General features: G+C 46.4%; 2 protein-coding genes across 3 annotated transcripts in view; one reads left to right on the top strand and one right to left on the bottom strand.

Moving 5' to 3' along the window:
• The window catches only part of LOC138833797 (tetratricopeptide repeat protein 9C), a 28,871-nt gene that overhangs the window by 954 nt on the left and 6,600 nt on the right, over window positions 1-21,317 (top strand). The window contains exons 2-3 of one of the 2 annotated variants that reach the window (XM_070032117.1): window positions 9,445-9,516; window positions 20,622-20,880. In XM_070032117.1, the coding sequence (XP_069888218.1) occupies window positions 20,643-20,880 (238 nt within the window). In that variant the 5' untranslated portion in view covers window positions 9,445-9,516; window positions 20,622-20,642. Of the gene's footprint in view, window positions 1-9,444; window positions 9,517-19,884; window positions 20,160-20,621; window positions 20,881-21,317 lie in introns of those variants that run through there. The other variant, XM_070032118.1, reaches the window with a different exon arrangement.
• LOC138833793 (heterogeneous nuclear ribonucleoprotein U-like protein 2) lies at window positions 5,372-19,243 on the bottom strand. Its single transcript, XM_070032106.1, has 14 exons — window positions 18,408-19,243; window positions 16,481-16,616; window positions 16,104-16,180; window positions 15,407-15,546; window positions 14,995-15,085; window positions 14,790-14,902; window positions 14,325-14,588; window positions 14,028-14,150; window positions 13,269-13,397; window positions 12,303-12,471; window positions 9,611-9,811; window positions 8,572-8,645; window positions 8,197-8,304; window positions 5,372-8,089 (listed from the first exon to the last, which is right to left on the bottom strand). Exons 1-14 carry the CDS (start codon window positions 18,940-18,942, stop codon window positions 8,009-8,011), a joined length of 2,241 nt encoding a protein of 746 aa, XP_069888207.1. The 5' UTR covers window positions 18,943-19,243; the 3' UTR covers window positions 5,372-8,008.

Raw genomic sequence — 21,317 nt, 5'->3', positions numbered from 1 at the left:
GATATGCTTGGGAGTACCTGGCTGACTGAGTATATTTAAGATACAGCCCTGTCACCTCAAGATCTCCCACACCTTCCTAAAGAGGGACAGCAGAGGGAGAAGATGAGATAAGAAATCAAAGGAATAACGGTATATTGCTGGGCTGGAAACGTAGCTTAGTGATAGAGTGGTGCCTAGCATGCATGAAGCCCTGGGTTCCATTCCTCAGTAGCAAATACACAGAAAAAGCCAGAAGTGGCGCTGTGGCTCAAGTGGTAGAGTGCTAGCCTTGAGCAGAAAGCTCAGGTCAGTGCCCAGGACCTGAGTTCAAGCCCCAGGACTGGCACATACACATACACACAAAGTATATTGCTAACAACTGAACTTAATTAGCCTAAGCATGTCTTTGTGAGCTACAGGGGTACCAAACTAACTTGGAATACATTCAGGAATACTCTCTGAAGCCCTAACAAGTTGGTGACTCTCTAAGCCCTAACAAGTCCTAGAGGTCATCTTACTAATTTCTTCATTCTAAACATGAACAAATAGGATAAGCAAGCACTTGGAGGGGACCAATGCCCCTTCTGTTCAGGAATATGCTTAGTTCCAGATTTGTGGAAACTCCAGGGGGAATCAGCTGTTAAAATCCAAGCATACTGACAATGCTTCACACACAGCAAGCACTCAAACACCTAATGAGTAGATTGTATGCAGAGAATAAGAACGCTTTCCTGGGGCTGGGAAGGTGGCTCAGTGGTAGAGCGCTTGCCTTGCATGCATGAGGCCCTGGGTTTGATTCCTCAGCACCACATAAGCAAAATAGAAAAAAGCCAGAAGTGGCAATGTGGCTCAAGTGGTAGAGTGCTAGCCTTGAGCTGAAGAGCTGAGGGACAGCGCCCAGGTCCAGAGTTCAGGCGCCACGACCGGACCAAAAAAAAAAAAAAAAAAGAACACTTTCCTAGAAGTGGTGTAGTGGCTCAAGTGGTAAGTGCTAGCCTTGAGCTGAAGAGCTAAGGGACAGCATTCAGGCCCAGAGTTTAATCCCCATGACAGCAAAAAAAAGAAAAAAAGAAAAAAAAGAACTCTTTCCTATCATTGTGATTTGCATCTATGCTGGCACATATTACAGAACAGTGAGTGAAAATTTCCACATCAGCTCACACTTGGTAAAAAGCCAGAAAATTCTTGATAAATGTAGCTGACATTACTTTTATTTATTTATTTTTTGCCAGTCCTGAGGCTTGAATTCAGGGCCTGGGCACTGTCCCTGAGCTTCTTTTGCTCAAGGCTAACACTCTACCACTTGAGCCCCAGTGCCACCTCTGCCTTTTTTGTTTATGTGGTACTGAGGAATGGAACCCAGGGCTTCATGCATGCTAGGCAAGTACTCTATCACTAAACCACATTCCCAACCCTGACATTATACTTTAAAAGTTCAGATTTTGGGCTGGGAAGGTGGCTCAGTGGTAGAGCACTTGCCTTGCATGCATGAGGCCCTGGGTTCGATTCCTCAGCACCACATAAGCCAAAAGAAAAAAGCCGGAAGTGGCACTGTGGCTCAAGTGGTAGAGTGCTAGCCTTGAGCTGAAGAGCTGAGGGACAGTGCCCAGGCCCAGAGTTCAGGCCCCACGACCGGAACTAAAAAAAAAAAAAAACCAACAACAACAAAAAAAAAAGTTCAGATTTTCTGCTCATAAAATTAGGGGTGGATAGTGGTCTACTATTCAGAGAAGGACTGGGGGTGTTACCTAGTAGTAGAGCTCTTGCCTAGCATTTATTTGTAAAGCCCTTGGGTCTAAACCCCAGCATGGCTAAGAGGCAGCCTAGGTTTTTCTTTCTTTTCCCCTGTGGTTGTTGGTGGTTATGGGTTTGAACTTAGGCCTGGCACAAACCATGACTACAGCCCTCATTTTATCACTGAGTTTGAATGTCCTAGTGAATGGCAAACTCCTATGATCCCAGTATTCAGGAGGCAGGAAGATCATGAGTTTTATGCTAGCCTGGGTCAGGAAGAGAGGGAGGAGAGGGGAGGAAAAGAGAACGGAAGGAAGGGAGAGAGGGAAAGAGAAAAAGGTGGGGAGGGACAGGGAGAAGGAAGGAGAGATCCTGTCTCAAAAATCAAAAGTCCTGCTGGCACTGGTGGCTCATGCCTGTAATCCTAGCTACTCAGGAGGCTTAGATCTGAGGATCTCGGTTCAAAGCCAGCCCGGGCAGGAGAGACCGTGAGACTCCTATCTCCAATAAACCACCAGAAAACCGGAAGTGGCTCTGTAGCTCAAGTGGTAGAGTGCTTGCCTTGAGCTGAAGAGCTGAGGGACAGCCAGGCCCAGAGTTCAAGCCCCATGACCGACAAAAAAAAAAAAAAAAAAAAGTCCTTGGGCCTGGGAAGGTGGCTCAGTGGTAGAGTGCTTGCCTTGCATGCATGAAGCCCTGGGTTCGATTCTCAGCACCACATAAGCAGAAAGAAAAAGCCGGAAGTGGCGCTGTGTCTCAAGTGGTAGAGTGCTAGCCTTGAGCTGAAGAGCTGAGGGACAGCGCCCAGGCCCAGAGTTCAGGCCCCATGACCAGACCCCCCCCCCCCCCCCCGCCCAAAAAAAAATCAAAAGTCCTGCCAATCGCCAGTGTCTCCGGCCTGTAATCCTAGCTACTCAGAGGGAGATCAGAGGAAATCAGAAGCCAGATCAGGCAGGAAAAAGCCTGATAACTCGGACTGGGACTGGTGGCTTAGTTGTAGAATGCTTGCCTAGCATGCATGAAGCCTTGGGTTCAATTCCTTATTAACAGAAAAACAGAAAAGGCTGGAAGTGGTGCTGTGGTTCAAGTGGTAGAGTGCTAGCCTTGAGTGAAAGAAGCTGAGACAGTGCCCAGACCTTGAGTTCAAGCCCCAGAACTGGGGATAGGGTGTGGGGTGGGGGGAGTCTGAGAGTCTTACCTTTAATTAACCACCCCCAAAAAAGCTTAAAGTATGCACTGGGAAAGTGGCTCAGCGGTAGAGTGTTTGCCTTGCATGTCCTGGGTTCAATTCCTCAGTACCATATAAGCAGAAAAATCTGGAAGTGGTGCTGTGGCTCAAGGGGTGGAGGGCTAGCCTTGAGCTGAAGAGATGAGGGACAGCACCCAGCCCAGAGTTCAGGCCCCATGACCAACCAAAAAAATAAACAAACAAAAACAAAAAGCTGAAAGTGGAGCTGTAGCTAAGCACTACAGCACTAGCCTTGAGCACAAAAGCTGAGACAGTGGTCCCCAGGACCAGCACACACATGTCCAGGTAGGCTCTGGTGGTTCATGCCTATAATCCTAAATCTCAGGATTGTGGTTTGAAGCCAGCCTAATATAAATCCAAGACTCCGATCTCCAGTTAGCTGGGGAGGGGGGATGGGAAGGCTGGACTGGAAGCATGGGAAGAATATGGAGTGCCACCCATGAGCCTGAAAGGAAGGCTAAGGGAGAGCATGATGTCCTAGCAGGTGTGCATGTGTACACATGTACACATACACACAAAATAGGCAACCACCAAGGAGGGCCTTAAAGTATGTTTTAAGGCTCTAGAATTTGAATGTGTAACAAAGTTAAGGTATGACTTACATATCAGTATCTCTCAACACTATGTATGTAAGGCTATGAGCTTTAATTCCAAATGTCCTGATCAATTATTTATTGGTGCTCGTCCTGGGGCTTGAACTCAGCTTGGGCTCTGTCTCTGAACTTTTATACTCAATCACTTGAACATTTCCAGTATTTTGTGATTAATTGGAAATTCAAGTCTCATAGACTTTCCTGCCTGGGCTGGCTTCAAACTGCCATCCTCAGATCTCAGCCTCCTGAGTTGCTAGGATAACAGGCCGAGTCACTGGGCCTGTAAACATCAAAATACCCAGCTGCTTTATTTTTTGGTGCCAATCTTAGGAGCTGTCCCTGACGCTTTTTTCCTCTCAAGGCTAGTGCTGTACCTCTTGAGCCACAACTCCACTTCTGGCTTTTTTCTTATGTGGTACTGAGGAATCGAACCCAGGGCCTCATGCATGCAAGACAAGCGCTCTACCACTGAGCCACCTTCCCAGCCCCCCGATGGACATTCTTTTTTTGGCCAGTCCTGGGGCTTGAACTCAGGGCTTGGGCACTGTCCCTGAGCTTTTTTTTTTTTTGCCACTTTACCACTTGAGCCACAGCACCACTTCTGGCTTTTTCTATTTATGTGGTACTGAGGAATCAAACCCAGGGCTTCATGCATGCTAGGCAAGCACTCTACCACTAAGCCACATCCCCAGCCCTCAGTGACATTCTTGCTGGCGCTGGGAACCATGATCCCTCTCATTTTAGCCTCCTGAGTGGAGGTTGTGAGTTTTAAAATTCATTTTCTAGTCTCCAATAGCTCAAGCTCTTAGCATAAGCACAAATTATGCAGTCCCCCTCACACTCCAAAGTGAATGAATGTATGCTTCCAAGTGAAGACATGATAGAAATCAAAAGAATAGTAGCAATGAGATGAAGGTTATCCTTGGTTGTACCAGGTATAACCTGAGAAATGAGCATTAAAAAACAAATGGAGCTGGGCGCCAGTGTCTCACGTCTGTAATCCTAGCTACTCAGGAGGCTGAGATCTGAGGATTAATATTCAAAGCCAGCCTGGGCAGGAAAGTCCGTGAGACTCTCATCTCCAATTAACTTCCAGAAAACCAGAAGTGGCTCTGGGGCTCAAGTGGTAGAATGCTCACCTTGAGCTGAAGAGCACAGGGACAGTGCCTAAGCCCCACAGTTCAAGCCCCACGACCAACCAAAAAAGAAAAAAAAAGGCACTAGGTGCCACTGGCTCACACCTATAATCTTAGCTACTTAAGGAGGTTGAGATCAGAAGATCACTGTTCAAAGCCAGCAGGGAAGAAAAGTCTCTGGGAATCTTCATCTCTAATTAACCAGCAAAGAATTGGAGCTGTGACTCAATTGATAGAATGCAAACCTTAAGTAAAAAAATCTAGTAGGGCCCAGATGTTGATTTCAAGTCCCAGTACCAGAAAAATAAATTAATAATAAAAGCCAAACATGTAGGTGTGGGGGTTGGGAAGGTGGCTCAGTGGTAGAGTGCTTGCTTTGCATGCATGAGGCCCTGGGTTCGATTCCTCAGCAAAAAGCCGAAAGTGGCACTGTGGCTCAAGAGATAGAGCACTAGCCTTGAGCTGAGGGACAGTGCCCAGGCCCCATGACCGACAAAAAAAAAAAAAAAAAAGTGTAGGTGCGGCTTAAGTAGTAGAGCACCAGCTTTGAACAAAAGTGCCTAGACTGAGTTTAGCCCTAGTACCAATACCAAAAAAAAAAAAAAAAAAAAATTAGTGCAAACATCCCAAGAACACACTCACTCCACCCCAGTCAGTGCAGCCACAGAAGGTAGAGGGAATTCAATCCAAATGGTTATTTATTCTAAAACTGGAAGCTACTGTGCCTACATTTTTTTTTTTTTTTTTTGCCAGAATGTTGTAAAGAGAACAGGGGAAGAAAAAGTTACAGATGTAAACAATGACACAGTTACATTTTTTTAAATGGTAAACCCTTTTTTACTGGCCACTTCCAAGAATGCTTTACAGGTTGTGCAAAAAATATTGACAGGCTCCATGTGGTATTTATTTTTCTCACAAGCTTTTCCATCTACAACTACAACAGACATCTGATAAAACACTAAACAAGTCTTCTAAGGAAAACAAGGCCAGAGTTCCCTCCCATTACCATAATCCACATACATTCCCTCCCCCCTTAACATTGCTTTTCCATAATAAAAACACAAGACAGAAACAAAATCCAGACATCCACTGTTGCTGCAAGTGATCTCTTGGGCTGAACCCCCAAGGATATGGCAGTTTCATTCTCTATACCTAGAAAAACAGCTTTTAGAAAAAGATGACTTTTCTGATGTCAAAACAAATAGCAAGTACTCTCCTAAACACCCCCCTCCCAAGTGGTGTAAGCTTTGTCCCCCTGCCTGAGGGCAAACACCCCCATCCATGTCATAGACAAGATGCACTTCATTGGATGAGTGAGCACATGTAGGGGGGTAGAGCAGCCTCTGAAAATTAACTTTGCTACTATAAACATAATCTTGCCCTAAGGGAATTTCTTTGGGCTCTAGTTTTTATGCTCTTGCCCTGACTTTAGGAGCAAAGCTTTCTCAAACTCCCATAATAATAATAATAATAATAATAAAGCTAGTGGGCTCCAGAAGGTTCAGGCCATCACTCCACTGCCATGCACAAATCCATTTTGGCACCCACACCAAGTAGGTACCAAGAAAAAACAAAACATCATTGCGAGGGATTTATCTACCAGCCCCATTCCAGCCTTGGGGTCAAAGGTGCATGAGCAGAAGGACATGTCCCAACTGGGATGGTTAGAGGGCTAGGATGAGGGTCTGTACACCTAGAAAAGCGCTGCACAGCAGGGAGAGTGGGAGAGGCAGAGAATGATCCAATCCCAGCACAAAATTTTAAACATGAACTGCCCAAGTGCAGAAGTTAAAGTGAGGCATTTTCTACTAGCACAGTCCAGGGTGTTCTCTCATTCGCAAGTGCTGAGTTCGTGGTGCTTTGCCCAGTACACTCTTATGTTGACACAATGCTGAGCAGAAAGATGAACTAAAACTGAAGTTGAATATTCAAAGAGCATTCCCATATCCTACTCATGTTCTTGAACTTATAGCAAGTTATAGCTGTTCTGTCAAGAACTAGCAGGGTACTGGTAAAGCTACAAATTAAGGGATTCTAACTGAAGTCTCTTGGGGAGATGCGTCCCTGGGGACACCCAGGGAAGCACCTCAGAAGGAATCTTGTTTCAAGAAGTCTGGTAGGGGTGCTCCTTGCACACGCACATGCATACAATTTCACGCATTCCTCCAAAGTTTCAGCAGCCCCACTGAGCTGCCTCCCCTCCCCCCACCCTCCCATACTATTCACTTTCTACCTGTGTATCAAAAAAAACAGCAGGGCAGAGGCCCTCCCATACTGTATAAAATAGTTGCTATTCTCAGCACCTGGGCCTGGGAGCCCATACCACAGGATTCCCCTATATACATGTCCTGCTGCGGCAAGCAGAGTCCTGCTGCATTTCTGTGAGCTGAAACCCTGAGAATCGTTTCTTCTCTCACACTGTAAGAGGCAGACACTCTTAACAGATGATTATTTAGAGGCCTCCCGCTTCTCTTAAGTAGGAAGACAAGAGACTATAGACTGGCAAATCACAATCTTCAGACTGAGGGCTGCAATTCCACTCTCCCCTTTATAGGAATTCACTAGTAGGTACACGGAGGGGGCTAAGCTATCCTGTCCTGCAGTCCAGAACAGTCCACAGGCCCCCTTGGCCTGGGAATCCTATATAATAGAACCGCCCAACCAGAGTCTCTGTGCCTCAGCCACACAGCATCAAGGCACAGCAAAGTGGACACTGGGACACTCTGGCCTCCCAGCCCACCAGACCAGATATCCCAAGAGGGAGAGGTCGGTAAAGAAAATACAAACGGTTAGTTGGTGCATGTGATTGATAAGAGCCAATCGTTTATTTTCACTGTCCCATCACAGCGCTCCCCTATCCCCACTCCTGCCTGCTCCTATCTGCTGTGGAGAGAGTACCCTCACGCTGCTCCCGTCCCCCACATCACTCTCCCTTACTTGGCTGCCAGTCCAGCTGCCTTAGAATATCAGAAGAGGTGACATTTTCAGTTCTTTTCCTGTCTTAACTACAGGGTACAGAACAGGCAGCCCTAAGTGCTGCTTTCTGCGCAAATGTTTTTTGATTACAAATATCTAACTAGGTTTGAAATGTTTTATAGAATAAGACAATATTCTTTTCAACAAACTTTAAAAAAAATGTACAGTTTTGTTGTTTGTTTCCACCTCCCCCCACCCCCCTGCTTGCGCACCCTCCCCCACCCCCTCCCTGGCAGCTCAGCCCCACCCCGACAGCCCCTGTTTTCCTTGGTTGTGTTTTGAGGGGTGCTTGGCACCCCGATATTCAGCTTCATGGCTGACAGGTGACAACAGCAGGGGCTTCACCGATACCCTTGGTAACCGTAGTAGTTCCTGTAGTATCGGTCTCTGTCCTGGGGGTGGTGGTAGTAGTAATTCTGCCACTAGAAGAAAGGGGAAACCTCATCACTTGGAGCCAGAGCTGGTTGGGGATGAAGAGATAACACTCATCCTGCTCCTACCCCTCCCCCCATCCCAAGAAGATACTCACATCCCGATTGTATTGTCTGTAATAGTCTCTGTATCTGTTGTACTCGTAATCTCGTGCATAGAATCGATCATAGTCTCCCCTGTAGCGATCATAGAAATTACGGTAGCCCTGAGAAAGGAGAGAAAGTAGTAGTAAGCATTTACGGGTTTTCAGCAGCATGACCCACAGTTGGTTGCCCCCTTCTTCAAGACACATCTTAGCTTCATATTATAAATCAGGGTAAATCTTTTTCCCAGGATATATTCTTCCAGATGAAACATTAAGTGGGCAAAACCCTAAGCCCTGAAAAAACAGCCCAGACCCCTCTGCTCCCCCAAGCCAATAGGAATGGCTATCACGGCCCAGAGGGAGGAGCAGAAGGAGAGCTGCACTCACCCCTCTGTTTCCAGACTGCCCCCAGTACTGCTGCCCGTAGGCCCGGTTGTCGTAGCCTCGGCGCTGCCCGCCCACTGGAAGAGAAATGGAGAGCACGCTCAGACAGCTGGCGTGGGGTCCTGGCTCCACAACTGAGTGGAAATCAAAAAGTTGGAGCCAAAGGCAAATCTAAGGGAATAGGAGGCCTGCTTCAACCAGGCATATACAATGTTAATTAAAGCATTGCCAGGATTTTAAAGAGTCTGAGGGGGGAGGGCAGAGGAAAAGAGACACATGAAAACCGAGCCACCTTGCTTTTGAAGTTCCCCAATCCTGTAAAACATTTAAGATGGCAAAAGGAATACATGGCAGAATTAGAAACGTGAGTAAAAACTGCCATTCGTCGGATCACAGACTTTCAACCTTGGAAACTGTCTTTCTAATTCTCCATGAGGACAGAACCTTGGGATTCTAAGTACCCAGCACCTAGCTGGCAGCACTCAAAGCCCTGACTTATGGTTTCATACACACATACACAAACACATTCTTAAAGGCAGTGGATACACATGGGGGGAGGGAGGCAGGGGTAGCAGACAAACTAGACATTCAGGGGGAAATAATTCCACCACACTAGTCTAACTCGCTTTCTAACCTCCACCCCAGCCCACAAATTACTGAATGATGCATCTCCTTTCTAGTCTCTACAGCTGAGTTTATCCAAAAGACAAAGCACCAAGAAAAGAATCAGATTTCACTGCACAATCTTTTCAATAAAGTGGTACAGTGAAGCGGGGAGCCCCTAAGTTCACATGAAAGCTACACAGAGAAGGTGCAGCACTGCTTGCCAAGGAAACACATATTTTTGCTGAAAAGTAACTCTCTTTTTTGTTGGAGGATTATGGAAGAAGCAGAATTTGTAAAGGACACAGGAAGAAAGAAGCTCCATAAAGAAGGTGCTTCCTAACTGTGAGTGACTTGACTTGGTTTTTCTGGGTCTCCCTGGGTAATACAGCACAAAGAACAAACTGAGACTGGGGGCTGGCAGATCCCCAGGACTCACCATAGCCTTGGCCTCGGCTTCGGTTCTGCCGGTTACGCTTGTTTCGGTTGTTTCTGCGGTTTGTGCGCTTCTCTGAGGGGGGCAGCAGCTTCCGGGCCTCCTCCTTGTACTTAGTGACAATGGGCTGAGCTTCTTCCTTTTCCAGCTCCCCGTATGTCACCTCATCCATATAGTCGCATTTTTCAGGCAGAGAGAAATTGGCTGCAAGGGTAAGAAAGCAGTTTGTAGGTCTGGAAAATACACAGATGGGTAAGAACTCATAAATTCTAGTATTGAAAGACATTGTGTGTGTGGCAGGGAATGAAACCCATGGCCAGGCAAATCCACTTAGCTTGATCTCCAGCCTGTTTTTTAAATAAGACCACCTATGTCCTAGTCTCAAGACTGCTGATCCTTCTGCCTTTAAACTTCACTGTACTGGGATTATAGGTATGTACCACCTTGCTGGGTGGTTCTTTGCTAACACTCCACCAAAGCATCACTTCCAGCTTTTTGATAGGATTATAGGCGCGAGCCTCTGATACCTGGCTGCCTAAGACTTTCTAAGTAAGCCTCACCTAGTAATACACAAAAATATGCTGGGTTCACACTCACTCATACTTCAATGATCGGGTTCATCTTTTTCTTAATCCTCATTTTTCCCTAAATTGTAATCTCTGCAAACTGTAAATTTACAAGGTCTCAAGTGATCTATAATAAATTAGCAGTGATGTGAGTTAAGGTTTCTTATCAGGAAAGAAGCACTGAAAGAGGCTAAAGTAACTGAGGAATTTTTGGTGTTGCTAGTTAAGTAATAAAGCTAAGAGACTTGAGCCTACAGGCCTTTTATTCATTGATACAAGAAAAGGAAACGAGTGCAAGCTTCTCTTTGCCATCTATACACAATTGCCTAGCATATTGGCCAGTCTCTGGATGTCAAGTTCATAGGCTAAATCCCAGGAGAATTTACTCCAATGGACTCTTGTGGTTCTTGGATGAATCCAAGAAGCCCTATTTTATGAAACTATACTAAATTCCTCCTGGAGCTGGAGTATCAATTATGAATTGGCAAAATTCACTGTGTAAAAATTTAGAGGATTTAGCTCATGGCTGTGTAAATGTTTCCAAGGATAGTGATTATCAGTTTTGCTTTTTTTCTTGGTCAGTTGTGAGGCTTGAACTCTGGGCCTGGGCGCTGTCCCTCAGCTCTTTAGCTCAAGGCCAGCACTCTACGACTTGAGCCACAGCGCCACTTCTGGCTTTCTGGTGGCTAACTAGAGATAGAGTCTCACAAACTTTCCTGCCCGGGCTGAACCACGATCTTCAGATCTCAGCCTCATAATCAGGTAGGATTATAGGCGTGAGGCCAACAGTACCTGGCTGACTCTCAGAATTTGAAGAGCCAGGGGCTCACAGAGCAGGTGGCGGCTGTAAGCTGAAGACAGCAAGGGGAAATCAGGAAGTGAAACCAAGCAAACAATACTACCTTGTGCAGACCTTGCTACATTAGCAATTCATCAAATACCAAAAATCAAAAGAAAAGACCAAGACACATTGTACTTATTGTTGAATCCTTTGCACAAGTAAATACAATGACAATAATAACAAAGAAAATCTTTTTTTTTAACAAAGAAAATCTTAAGGTAAATCAAAACACAAAAGCCTATGTGACACCAGGAATCAAACTACAATATTGAGATCATTCACTGTATAATCATATTTTAATTTGAATCCTAACAATTTCCTATTACCTGTTTTCATGGAGTATAAGTAATCTACAAAGGGGGAACCTCATTTCATATGTTATTTCTCCATGTCTAGGGCAGTACTGGCCATACAGACACACCATAAACATTTCTTTACTCAATAACCCAAGGAAGCTTCTTTCTCAAGTTTTAGTTATCTTGTGAGCTATCATTATTTTTTTGTTTTTGGAGACAGAATACCACTATGGAGCCGAGACTGACTTTTTTTGGGGGGGGTCCAGTTGTGGGGCTTGAACTCTGGGCCTGGGTGCTGTCCCTCAGCTCTTCAGCTCAAGGCTAGCGCTCTACCACTTGAGTCACAGCGCCACTTCCGGCTTTTTTCTTTTTTTTTTTTTCTGCTTATGTGGTGCTGAGAATCGAACCCAGGGCCTCATGCATGCAAGGCAAGCACTCTACCACTGAGCCACCTTCTCAGCCCCTGAGACTGACTTTTAACTCAAGATTCTTCTGCCTCAGCCTCCAGAATGCTGGGATTACAGGAACGTACCATCACTCTACACTACTTTCCTTTTTTCTTTTTTTTTTTTTTTATCGGTCGTGGGCTTGAACTCTGGGCCTGAGCGCTGTCCCTCAGCTCTTCAGCTCAAGGCGAGCGCTCTACCACTTGAGCTACAGCGCCACTTCCGGTTTTCTGGTGGTTTATTGGAGATAGGAGTTTCACGGTCTCTCCTGCCCGGGCTGGTTTTGAACCGCGATCCTCAGATCTCAGCCTCCTGAGTAGCTAGGATAACAGGCGTGAGCCACCAGCGCCCGGCGACTACTTTCCTTTTCTATATCATAACCAGAATAAGTCAAGGGATTACTGCTTTTTCATTCAATCTGCTCACTCATTTATTTACAAGAGCTTGCATGTATTCTTCTAATTCATACTTTTAGACACAGAGAATCACTCCTGGTGCTAAGAGGACCCAGTAGGCTAACAGGAACTCTTGTATAATTTATCCCACCTTTCATCTCCAGCATTATAGACTCAGGAACGTCATCTCCCTCTACTTCTTTCCTCAACTCCAGCCTTTTTTTCCAATCTTCCTCATTAGGGACAACCACCACCACTTTCCGGGAGAAAGTCTTGAACAGCAACAACTTCCGCCTTTGGCCAGAATTGTACACATTACACTAAGAACAGGAGGAATAATAGATGGTTAAGAATAAAAATTACAGTTCATTTCCAACCAAATTGAAGGCATCACATTGGGAGTCATATATACACAATCTTCTTTATTATTTTTCCTTGCAATGCTGGGGATCAAACCCAGGACCTTGCACATGCTAGCCAAGTGCTCTACCTCTGAGCCATACCTTTACCTGTATGTGACAGATACTATCTCATTTTGCATATCCCTAGAGATTAAAGAACAAGGATTTCTCCAAGACTCCAAACTAAAATTAAGTGGCAGATTGGGGAATCCAAACAAACTTTTTTTTGGGGGGGTTCGGTCGTGGGGTCTGAACTCTGGGCCTGGGCGCTATCCCTCAGCTCTTCAGCTCAAGGCTAGTGCTCTACCACTTGAGCCACAGCACCACTTGTGGCTTTTTTCTTTTTGCTTATGTGGTGCTGAGTAATCGAACCCAGGGCTTCATGCATGCAAGGCAAGCGCTCTACCACTAAGCCACCTTCCCAGCCTCCCAAACAAACTTCTACCACCTCTATTACCTGTATTTATATACTCAGGTAAAAAACTAGCAAAGAGTACTTTGTGATGTTAGTAGAAACAAACTAACAATTACAACCATCACTCACAGATGGTCATAATTAGATAACCTGATTAGATCTTTTTATTCAGTCCTCTCTACATATGCATCCAGCTTTTGATTATGAGCCACTCTGTCAGAAAGAATGTCAGAAGACATTTCATTTCCATCACCTCTGGATTCTCAGTAAAACCAAGTTCCTCTGAACGTTTGAACAATACCTGATCAAGAATGAAGTTCCTCTTTGTCCGGGAAGCAATCTGGACCAGCTTACTAAGGCACTGGGAGGCTTGCTGCACTAAAAGATCTCGGCTTTTGGGGTCCATCTCTGGTTCCTCAAGTCCCTTCATCTGACAAATGTAAGGAAGAGTGTATAAATACAAGGAGTCATGCAGCAAGTTAAAAGTTCACGGGTCATTGTTGCTACTGCTGCTTCTTCTTTGAATGCCGTATCCACTATCCATCACATCACGTCATCCTTTTCCTCAGTGCTGTGAACTTTATCTAGTTCATAGTAGTCATTTAGTAGCCATAGTAGTCATTTTCACTCTCAACCTCAATATTGTCTAGATTTTAGACTTTCAGAAATTTGATGTAGCAAAGGAAAGGAATAAAAAAATCCAGGGGCTGGGAAGGTGGTTGGTGGTAGAGTGCTTGCCTCGCATGCATGAGGCCCTGGGTTTGATTCCTCAGCACCACACAAACAGAAAAAGCTGGAAGTGGCACTGTGGCTCAAATGGTAGAGCGCTTGCTTTGAGCTGAAGAGCTGAGAGACAGCACCCAGGCCCAGAGTTCAAGCCCCATGACCGACAAAAAATAAAATAAAATAAAAATCCATTTTAAACACTCCTCTATGGGACCTTTGTTCTCAGCCATTTAAAAAACTAACTCTCCACTAAAGGACAAGTCAAAGGAGCTTCCTGGAGGCCTAAGAGCAAACACTATAGCTTGTTAACTTGTTAATCCTCCCAACAACTGACCCTCATTTGGTTGAGCACAGTCTCAGCTCCCAGGACATTGTATCTTTTCTCAGGATTTTCTTTTGCATAATTCAATGCCCACTGGGTCTTTCCAGATCCAGGTAGTCCTACCATCAGAATCACCTGCAAGTAAGCAGAACCCATGATGTAATAGAAAATGAGACATTCTTTAAAAAGCCAATTTAAGAACATACGTTCCATCCCAGTATGGTAATGTTTTCAGAATAGACCTGGGAGAACATAACCACCCACCATTCAGGAGCATGAAACTGCACTTCTGAATTCTGTTTGGCATACCTCACACTCCTCTGTGGTCTTAGGAGGGACTGCAGTGCGCACACGCTCCTCAACAGGCACAGCATGGATGAATACAAACTCTTCTGGTGGTTGAAAGAAAGGTTCCTCCTTCTGACCAAAGTTTAATTCTACAACACAATTTTTGCAGAGGACATGGGGTAGAAGTGCCCGGTCTGCCAGAGATTCCTTGTTGATACGGAATGCCACACCTAGATCTTCCCCATTTTTGGAGAAGGAAAGTTCTACTTCTTCAGTCTCAAAATTCTGTAAGGACAAAGAATAGAAGCATTTCTAGGATGAAAACAGTTTAATGATGATTAAATGCTATTGTGTTTTTAAAACTCAGAATATGGCACAACACAAGCAATGTAAATGCTTAAAGTCAGCAGTGGATGGAAAACAGTTGAATTCCCAGGGCCCATATCCACTTTTTGCTATGAATCCACACCTCTCAGGAACACTTACAGCAAAACAGCCAATGACATCATTCTCCCCAAAAGTCTGACCAAATTCCTCAAACTGTCCATTCTCTGCCTTGAGTCCTCGTCCATCAAAACCATAAGAGAATTCATCTTCACCTAGAATAGTTGGTAAATCAGTTACCTGTCAAATTCTCAACATTATCAACATGGTAACAGACACACCTACTGAAGAAACAAATTAACTTTACCAAGTTGTGGATGGGAAAAGTCAATGGACCACCCAACTCGAAGAAGAGAAACCTCCGTGCAGCCTTCTTTCATTGGGAGGTTCTGGGCTACCTAGCCAAGTCAGAAAAAGAACTGTTAAGATTCTGATAGATTCAGGAGCAAACTCTTGTTAAAAAGCAAATTATGTTTTTTGCTTTTTTATTTTTACAGAATGAAAATAACCACAACACAACTCAATATCAAGGTATAACTCACTGAACCTAAACCAAGACCACAAGGGTAGATTTCTTCTACTCTTACAGTTAATGCCTTTTCCTAAACTTATATATATTAATCAATATTAATTATATACTAATAGGATTAATAATAATTAATCAGGAGTTCAATGTATAATTTAATGGATAAACCGAATAGTTTAAATGAGCCTCTTACCTTGGCCTCAAAGCAGACTTTTCCCTTTGTTATTCCATAAGTACTCCTTGCCCCAGACCAAAGGGTGGGGAACTTCTCTGAGAAAAGTGGCTGCCCTCCATAGCGGTCTTTGCTCACTTGAAAATGGAGATCTGAGGTATCTGTTTAGAAAGAAAGATTCAATTGGTCAATCATGTGATTCCCACAATTGAAACCTGCCAACAGAGGACAAGTATACATAGTTGTCCAGAATTGATACAAAGTTTCTTAGAATTTTCAGGCCAAGAAGTTTTAATCTCCAAAATCACTGTAGTGGTGGTTTTTTTTTTTTTTTTTTTTTTTTTTTTTTTGTGGTGGTGGTGGTCCTGGGACTTGAACTCAGCCTGGGTTTTTGCTCAAGGCTAGTACTATCACTTGAGCCACATCTCCACTTCTGGCTCTTTTGGTAGTTTATTGGTGATAAGTCTCACAGACTTTCTTGCCTGGACTGGCTCTGACCACTATCCTCAGATCTCAGCCTCCTGAGCATCCAGGATTATAGGTGTGAGCCTCCAGTGCCTAGCTTCCAAAAACACTTTTAGGCATTACTCCAGAGGCTGAGGAAGGAGGTCAACCTGGGCTACCCAATGAATTCTAGGCCAGCCTGGGCTACATAGTAAGACCCTGTTTCAACACCAAACAAAAACCCCTCCAAACAAGCTATCTGCCTTATACATACACGTGTCCAGGTTCACAAGAGTTTGATCCTCCTCCTCATCTTTTGCCTCTTCTTCTGGAGGTGGTGGTGACTTTGAGCTATATGCAGTGGGAAAGAAAAGCAAATAGAATGTAACAAAGGCCCTTCTCTTTGGGGGCGGTATCTGCATGGCATCATGTCCATTTTAAACTACCAGTGAATATCAAATCCCAGCAGACAGCTTCTTTCAACAAATAAAGCAATAGGAGCTTCCATGGTATATTCACTCTAAAACTTATGCCTATAAAAACCTATTCCATTTTTCAATCCACCCCTCCTTCCAGACTATCCAGTCAATACCAGGTTTACCAAAATCAGAGCAGACACTCCCTTCAAGGAAAAGGGACTGTTTCCCTCACCGGCTGTGGTAAGCCTCCTCTCGGAATTCATAGTAAGCTCGGCCATGTTCATCCTTCTCATCCCGCTGTCTCTTTACCCCCCGCCGCTCACCATCTGAGCCTGCTGGTTTTGACTTTTCACTATCTTGGTCATCTCCTACAAAAAGGAGGGAAAGAAAATCAGCAGTTTTTATACTGGAGTGTAGAATAAGCTCAGAATCAATAAAAACTAAAGGGGATCTAAGTTATCTGTCTAATCAAAACGGTCAAGTTATTTTCATTTATCCACTGAAAATTTTATTTCCAAAGGTCATTTTCTTATCAATGGCTGGAATTTTATGGGGAGGGGGGTGTTATTAGCTAATTAGTCAAGCAGCAGATTAAAAACTGGGCAATTTTATATTCTAAATTTATCTACGTAAATCAGGTCAAACTTGTAGATTATCCCATTAAAATAACAAAAAATATCCCCTAGGTCTTCTGAAAAACTCTTATGAGATTTGGATATAAGACAGGTACTGTACTTACATTTTCTAACAATTTGCCACAACTTCGTAACACAGATGTCTCAGATTTTTAAGAGTCTGCCTTTCCTTCATTAAAATGTACAGCCATCCAATGGCTTTTACTTATACATTATGGCAAGTGAACAAAAGCGCAAGATAGCTATATTTTTACCAGGGAATTTTTAAACTGAAAGTTGCAAGAAAACCATTGTCACGTGAGACCTGTAAATAATCCTGCAACTCTACTGCACATAATTTGGGGCAGAAAAGTGTTGTCATATATTTAGTAACTTCTCTAGAAGAAGAAAATGCCCAGGAGTTTTCCCCTAAGCTTTTCTATTTTGTGACACTAATAATTTCTTTAAAGCAGTCCCACAGGGCTTTATCCTTCCGAGTTTCTTATCTATTTAGGATACAGACAAGTCAAAGGTTATGTAATAGGATTTTTGTTCCAGGACGTAAGACAAGACACATTATAAGACTATAGTAAAACAGGTTCCAACTACACCACGCTGATACTCAATAACAATGGAAAAAGCATTATAAAGACAACTAACACAACTTACTTTCTTTAAAGACTTGGAGGTAACTCCCTTTTCCCAACCTACTCTGATTCTGTTATGGACCAGCTATACAATCAGTTTAAAAGGAGAAGATCACCAATTCCCTGGGGGCATCGTTACACACCTGCCACAAGGTTACTTACTGAACCCTCCAGAACCTCAACTCAGGAAGTCAGAATATCTGCAAAGGGAAAGGTAGCACCCATCTACTGACTCGGTGGGAAGATGAAAATTTAATACTAGACAAGAAACTATTCTAAATGCACTAAACTAATAGTTTCTCTTCTCTAGTTAACCATTAAACCCAACAAGCTCACACTAGACGCTGTTCCCTGCCGATCAAGCAAGATTAAAGTAGGACGTCCAGATTTTCTGTGTGGCTCAAGGTTTGGCAATGTGCTTTTGGCAGAGCGGACTTTGCCGGACCCTGTTTATTGCTTCATACTTATTACAGTGAGAAAGTCAACAGTCAGGTAGCCCTAAGGCCTAATCCTCCAACTGTCAGTCTAGCGGTCCCTGTAATCACCAATTTCTCAGCACATTTTTGGATAAGATAACCAGGGCAAGCACCGGAAGAGAATACTCCACAGGTAGCTCGCATGCCAAACCATTCACTTCCACACACCGGCAGCACGGAACCAAGTTAAGCAGAGACCTCTCTCCTGCAAAGAGCCAAGCCACAGAGGCCGCCAGACCCCTTGGAAAAATGGGCACAGAAAGAAAGCGATGTTCCCTCGGGGAGTCCCATCAGCAAGCGACGGGAATCATGCACTTTGGGGCAAGAGGGAACAAGGGCTAGAACCCTGCGGTGCAGGGCGGGGTGCCGGCTCACGGGCGCACGAGGCAGGACGGAACCAGGCTCCGCTGCCAGCTCCTCACCCTGCTCCTCTGCGGCCTTGTCACCCGGTGCCTCGGATCCTGGCGTCTCGTCCCCGCTCCGTTCCTCCGGCTCGTCTTCCTCCCCCTTGCCGGTGCCTTGCTCTTCGCCACCATTTACCCCACCTGACTCGGCCGTGGCCTCGGTCGGCAGGTCGGAAGTATCGGGCTCGGGCTCGGCCTCCATGGCTGCCACCTCCGGGGGCTCCGGCGGCGGCTGCGCGGCCTGGTCCGAGGCCTGAGCAGGGGGCGGCTCCTCGTCCTCGTCCTCAAGCAGCGCCTCCTCGTCCTCCTCCTCCTCTTCGTCCTCCTCTTCGTCCCCGCCCGGGCCGCCGCCCGACGGGGCCACAGGCCGAGGCTCCGCCTTGCAGGCCCCGCCGGGCCCGGCCCCGCCGCCACCGGCCTCGTCCTCAAGCATCTCGGCATCCAGAGCTTCCTGCAGCCGCTGAGCCAGATCCATCTTGAGGCCGCGCGAATCCAGGCCGCGCCGCTGCAGCTCTGACCGCAGCTCGGTCACTTTCAGCCGCTTCACCTCCATCGCCGCCGCCGCCTCCTCCGCCTCCCGCCGCCTCCTCCCCTGCGAACCGTCGACCGAGTCCGACCGCGCAGGCGCCGCCGCCGCCGCCGCCGCCCGCCTCCGCCTCACGCGCCAGTACTGAGCCCGCGCGAGCGAGTGCACGCACGGACGCAGCGGCGAAGGCCGAGCTGTGCCCGCAGCGTAGTGTTTGGGTCGCTTTCCTCTTCCCTCCCCCTTTCGGCTCCGGGATCCCAAAACAACGCAACGCAGCACCGCTTTCCTTCCAGGCCCCGGGTTCCCTACCGAGGACGGGCGCGCGCAGAGGACGACGGAGTTCCCTCCCTCGCCCCACCCCTTTCGCCTCCTCGGACCAATCAGCGTCTGCAGTATTACCGCGCAGCCTCGCAGAGGTCTGACGCGGGGAAGGCTGGCGGTGGCTCAAGTGCCTCGTAGCCCGGAAACGAGTGCGCGCCCGACTCTCCGTACTTCAGCCAGGCGTTCTGCGCAGCCGCATGGAGGAGCGCCTCCCACCCTCTCACAACCAGTACTTCCGGCTCACTTTCAATTACCGCGAAATCCTAGGGCTCGCGCCATGCCCTCACTTTCCTGCGTGAATGTAGAATATTCTGGAGAATAAAAACAAAAGAAAAGCCGGATGGCAAGTGTTGCATTATGAGAGCCTTCCAGTAAAGCATTTTCGTACCTACTGGAAAAGGGATCTGCAAAACCAAGAAATACAGTAACACCTGGTGGCCCCCTTTTAACATCTAAAGTTCTACCCAGCAACAGACTCCCTGATCCGCCTTTTCATTGGCCAGCTTGAATCGTCGCCTGGCGCTCTGATTGGTCAAGCGTGTTCGCCAGGGTTTTGGGGTTTTTTTCCAATTGGCGAAGCGGCTGGGACTTATTTATTTATTTCTGTGGGGTGGGGTGAGGAGAGTTGTTCCGCTGGGCAGGTGGGGTCGTTTCTGGGGGATTACTTTTCTAGAGCTGCTTCTGGTTGGACGGCGTGGGCGCAATGCGCGCGACCCTTAAGATGCCAAACTGTGGAACGTGTGACCCTTTCCTGTCCATGCTCCGGCCCTTAAACTGAAGCCCGAGAGACTTCCGGGCTCGGGCCTGCGCTGAGGGCCCAAAACCAGAGTGCCTCTGCGGCAGACTCCGCCTCGCCTGTGGATTGAGGACACGGATCCCATTCTCCTCGGTTCCCCAGCTCACAGAAGTCGACATCAATAAATGTAATATCGAATAAGGACAAATAAAGAGCTAGGAAGCAGTAAAACCCTCCTTTGGTAGCGGTTGTACCACCGGCTTTCACTTCCGGGTCGGGGTGGGGGGGTGTGTCGCTGAGAAAAGAGGAAGCCGATTTTGCAGACCTTAGCACGGCGGCCTCTAATCATCAGTTCGGGCCTTGTTTTTTCCCCTCAAAGTCTCCTTATCCCGTGATCCCCAGCTTAGTCCTTGGCTTGACTATTCCTCATCCCCTTTAACTAGTTTCCTGCACTTTTTAAGTCTGAAAATACCGTAAAGAGGAGAAACAGGGGCTGTAGAAAAGCCCTCAAAGCTCACCTGCCTGCCCCACCCCCCCCCCTTTTTTTTTTTTCAGAACGGTGATTTTCCACCTTCCTTAGTTGCCCGAGAAACTATTTCAATCCCAATCCCGAGCTTCATTTGCTCTTTTCCCTTTCCGATTCTTTAAGAGCCCTGGGCCACCAAGCGTTATGGAGAAGCGCCTGCAGGAGGCTCAGCTGTACAAGGAGGAAGGGAACCAGCGCTACCGGGAAGGGAAGTACCGGGATGCGGTGAGCCGGTACCACCGAGCTCTGCTTCAGCTGCGAGGGCTAGACCCGAGTCTGCCTTCCCCGATTCCTAGTCTAGGCCCACAGGGCCCGGCTCTTACACCCGAACAAGAAAACGAACTGCACACCACCCAGACAGACTGCTACAACAATCTGGCTGGTAAGAACAGGGCTGAAGGGTGGGTAGAGAACATTAAGGGAGGAACATTAAATGTGAGCTTTGGAGAAAACAACAAACAAGATGTTCATGTCTGCTACAATCCAGTTTATTCTCACGTGAATTGAAATCTGTTTCTAAGCTGGGCACTTGGCTCACACCTGTAATCCTAACTACTCAAGAGACTGAGATCTGAAGATCGCAGTTCAAAGTTAGCCCAGGCAGGACAGACTGTGAGACTCATCTCCAGTGAACCACAAAAGAGCTGGAAGTGGGCTGGGAAGGTGGCTCAGTGGTAGAGTGCTTGCCTTGCATGCATGAGCCCCTGGGTTCGATTCCTCAGCACCACATAAGCAGAAAAAGCCGGAAGTGGTGCTGTGGCTCAAGTGGTAGAGCGCTAGCCTTGAGCTGAAGATCCGAGGGACAGCCCCCCAGGCCAA

This window comes from Dipodomys merriami, unplaced genomic scaffold (genome assembly GCF_024711535.1).
Source record: "Dipodomys merriami isolate MVZ:Mamm:240054 unplaced genomic scaffold, mDipMer1.0.p SCAF_21, whole genome shotgun sequence".
In the NCBI taxonomy this organism is placed as follows: domain Eukaryota; kingdom Metazoa; phylum Chordata; class Mammalia; order Rodentia; family Heteromyidae; genus Dipodomys; species Dipodomys merriami.
The sequence above is the reverse complement of the archived record's forward strand: the minus strand, read 5'-3'. Positions and strand labels throughout refer to the sequence as shown.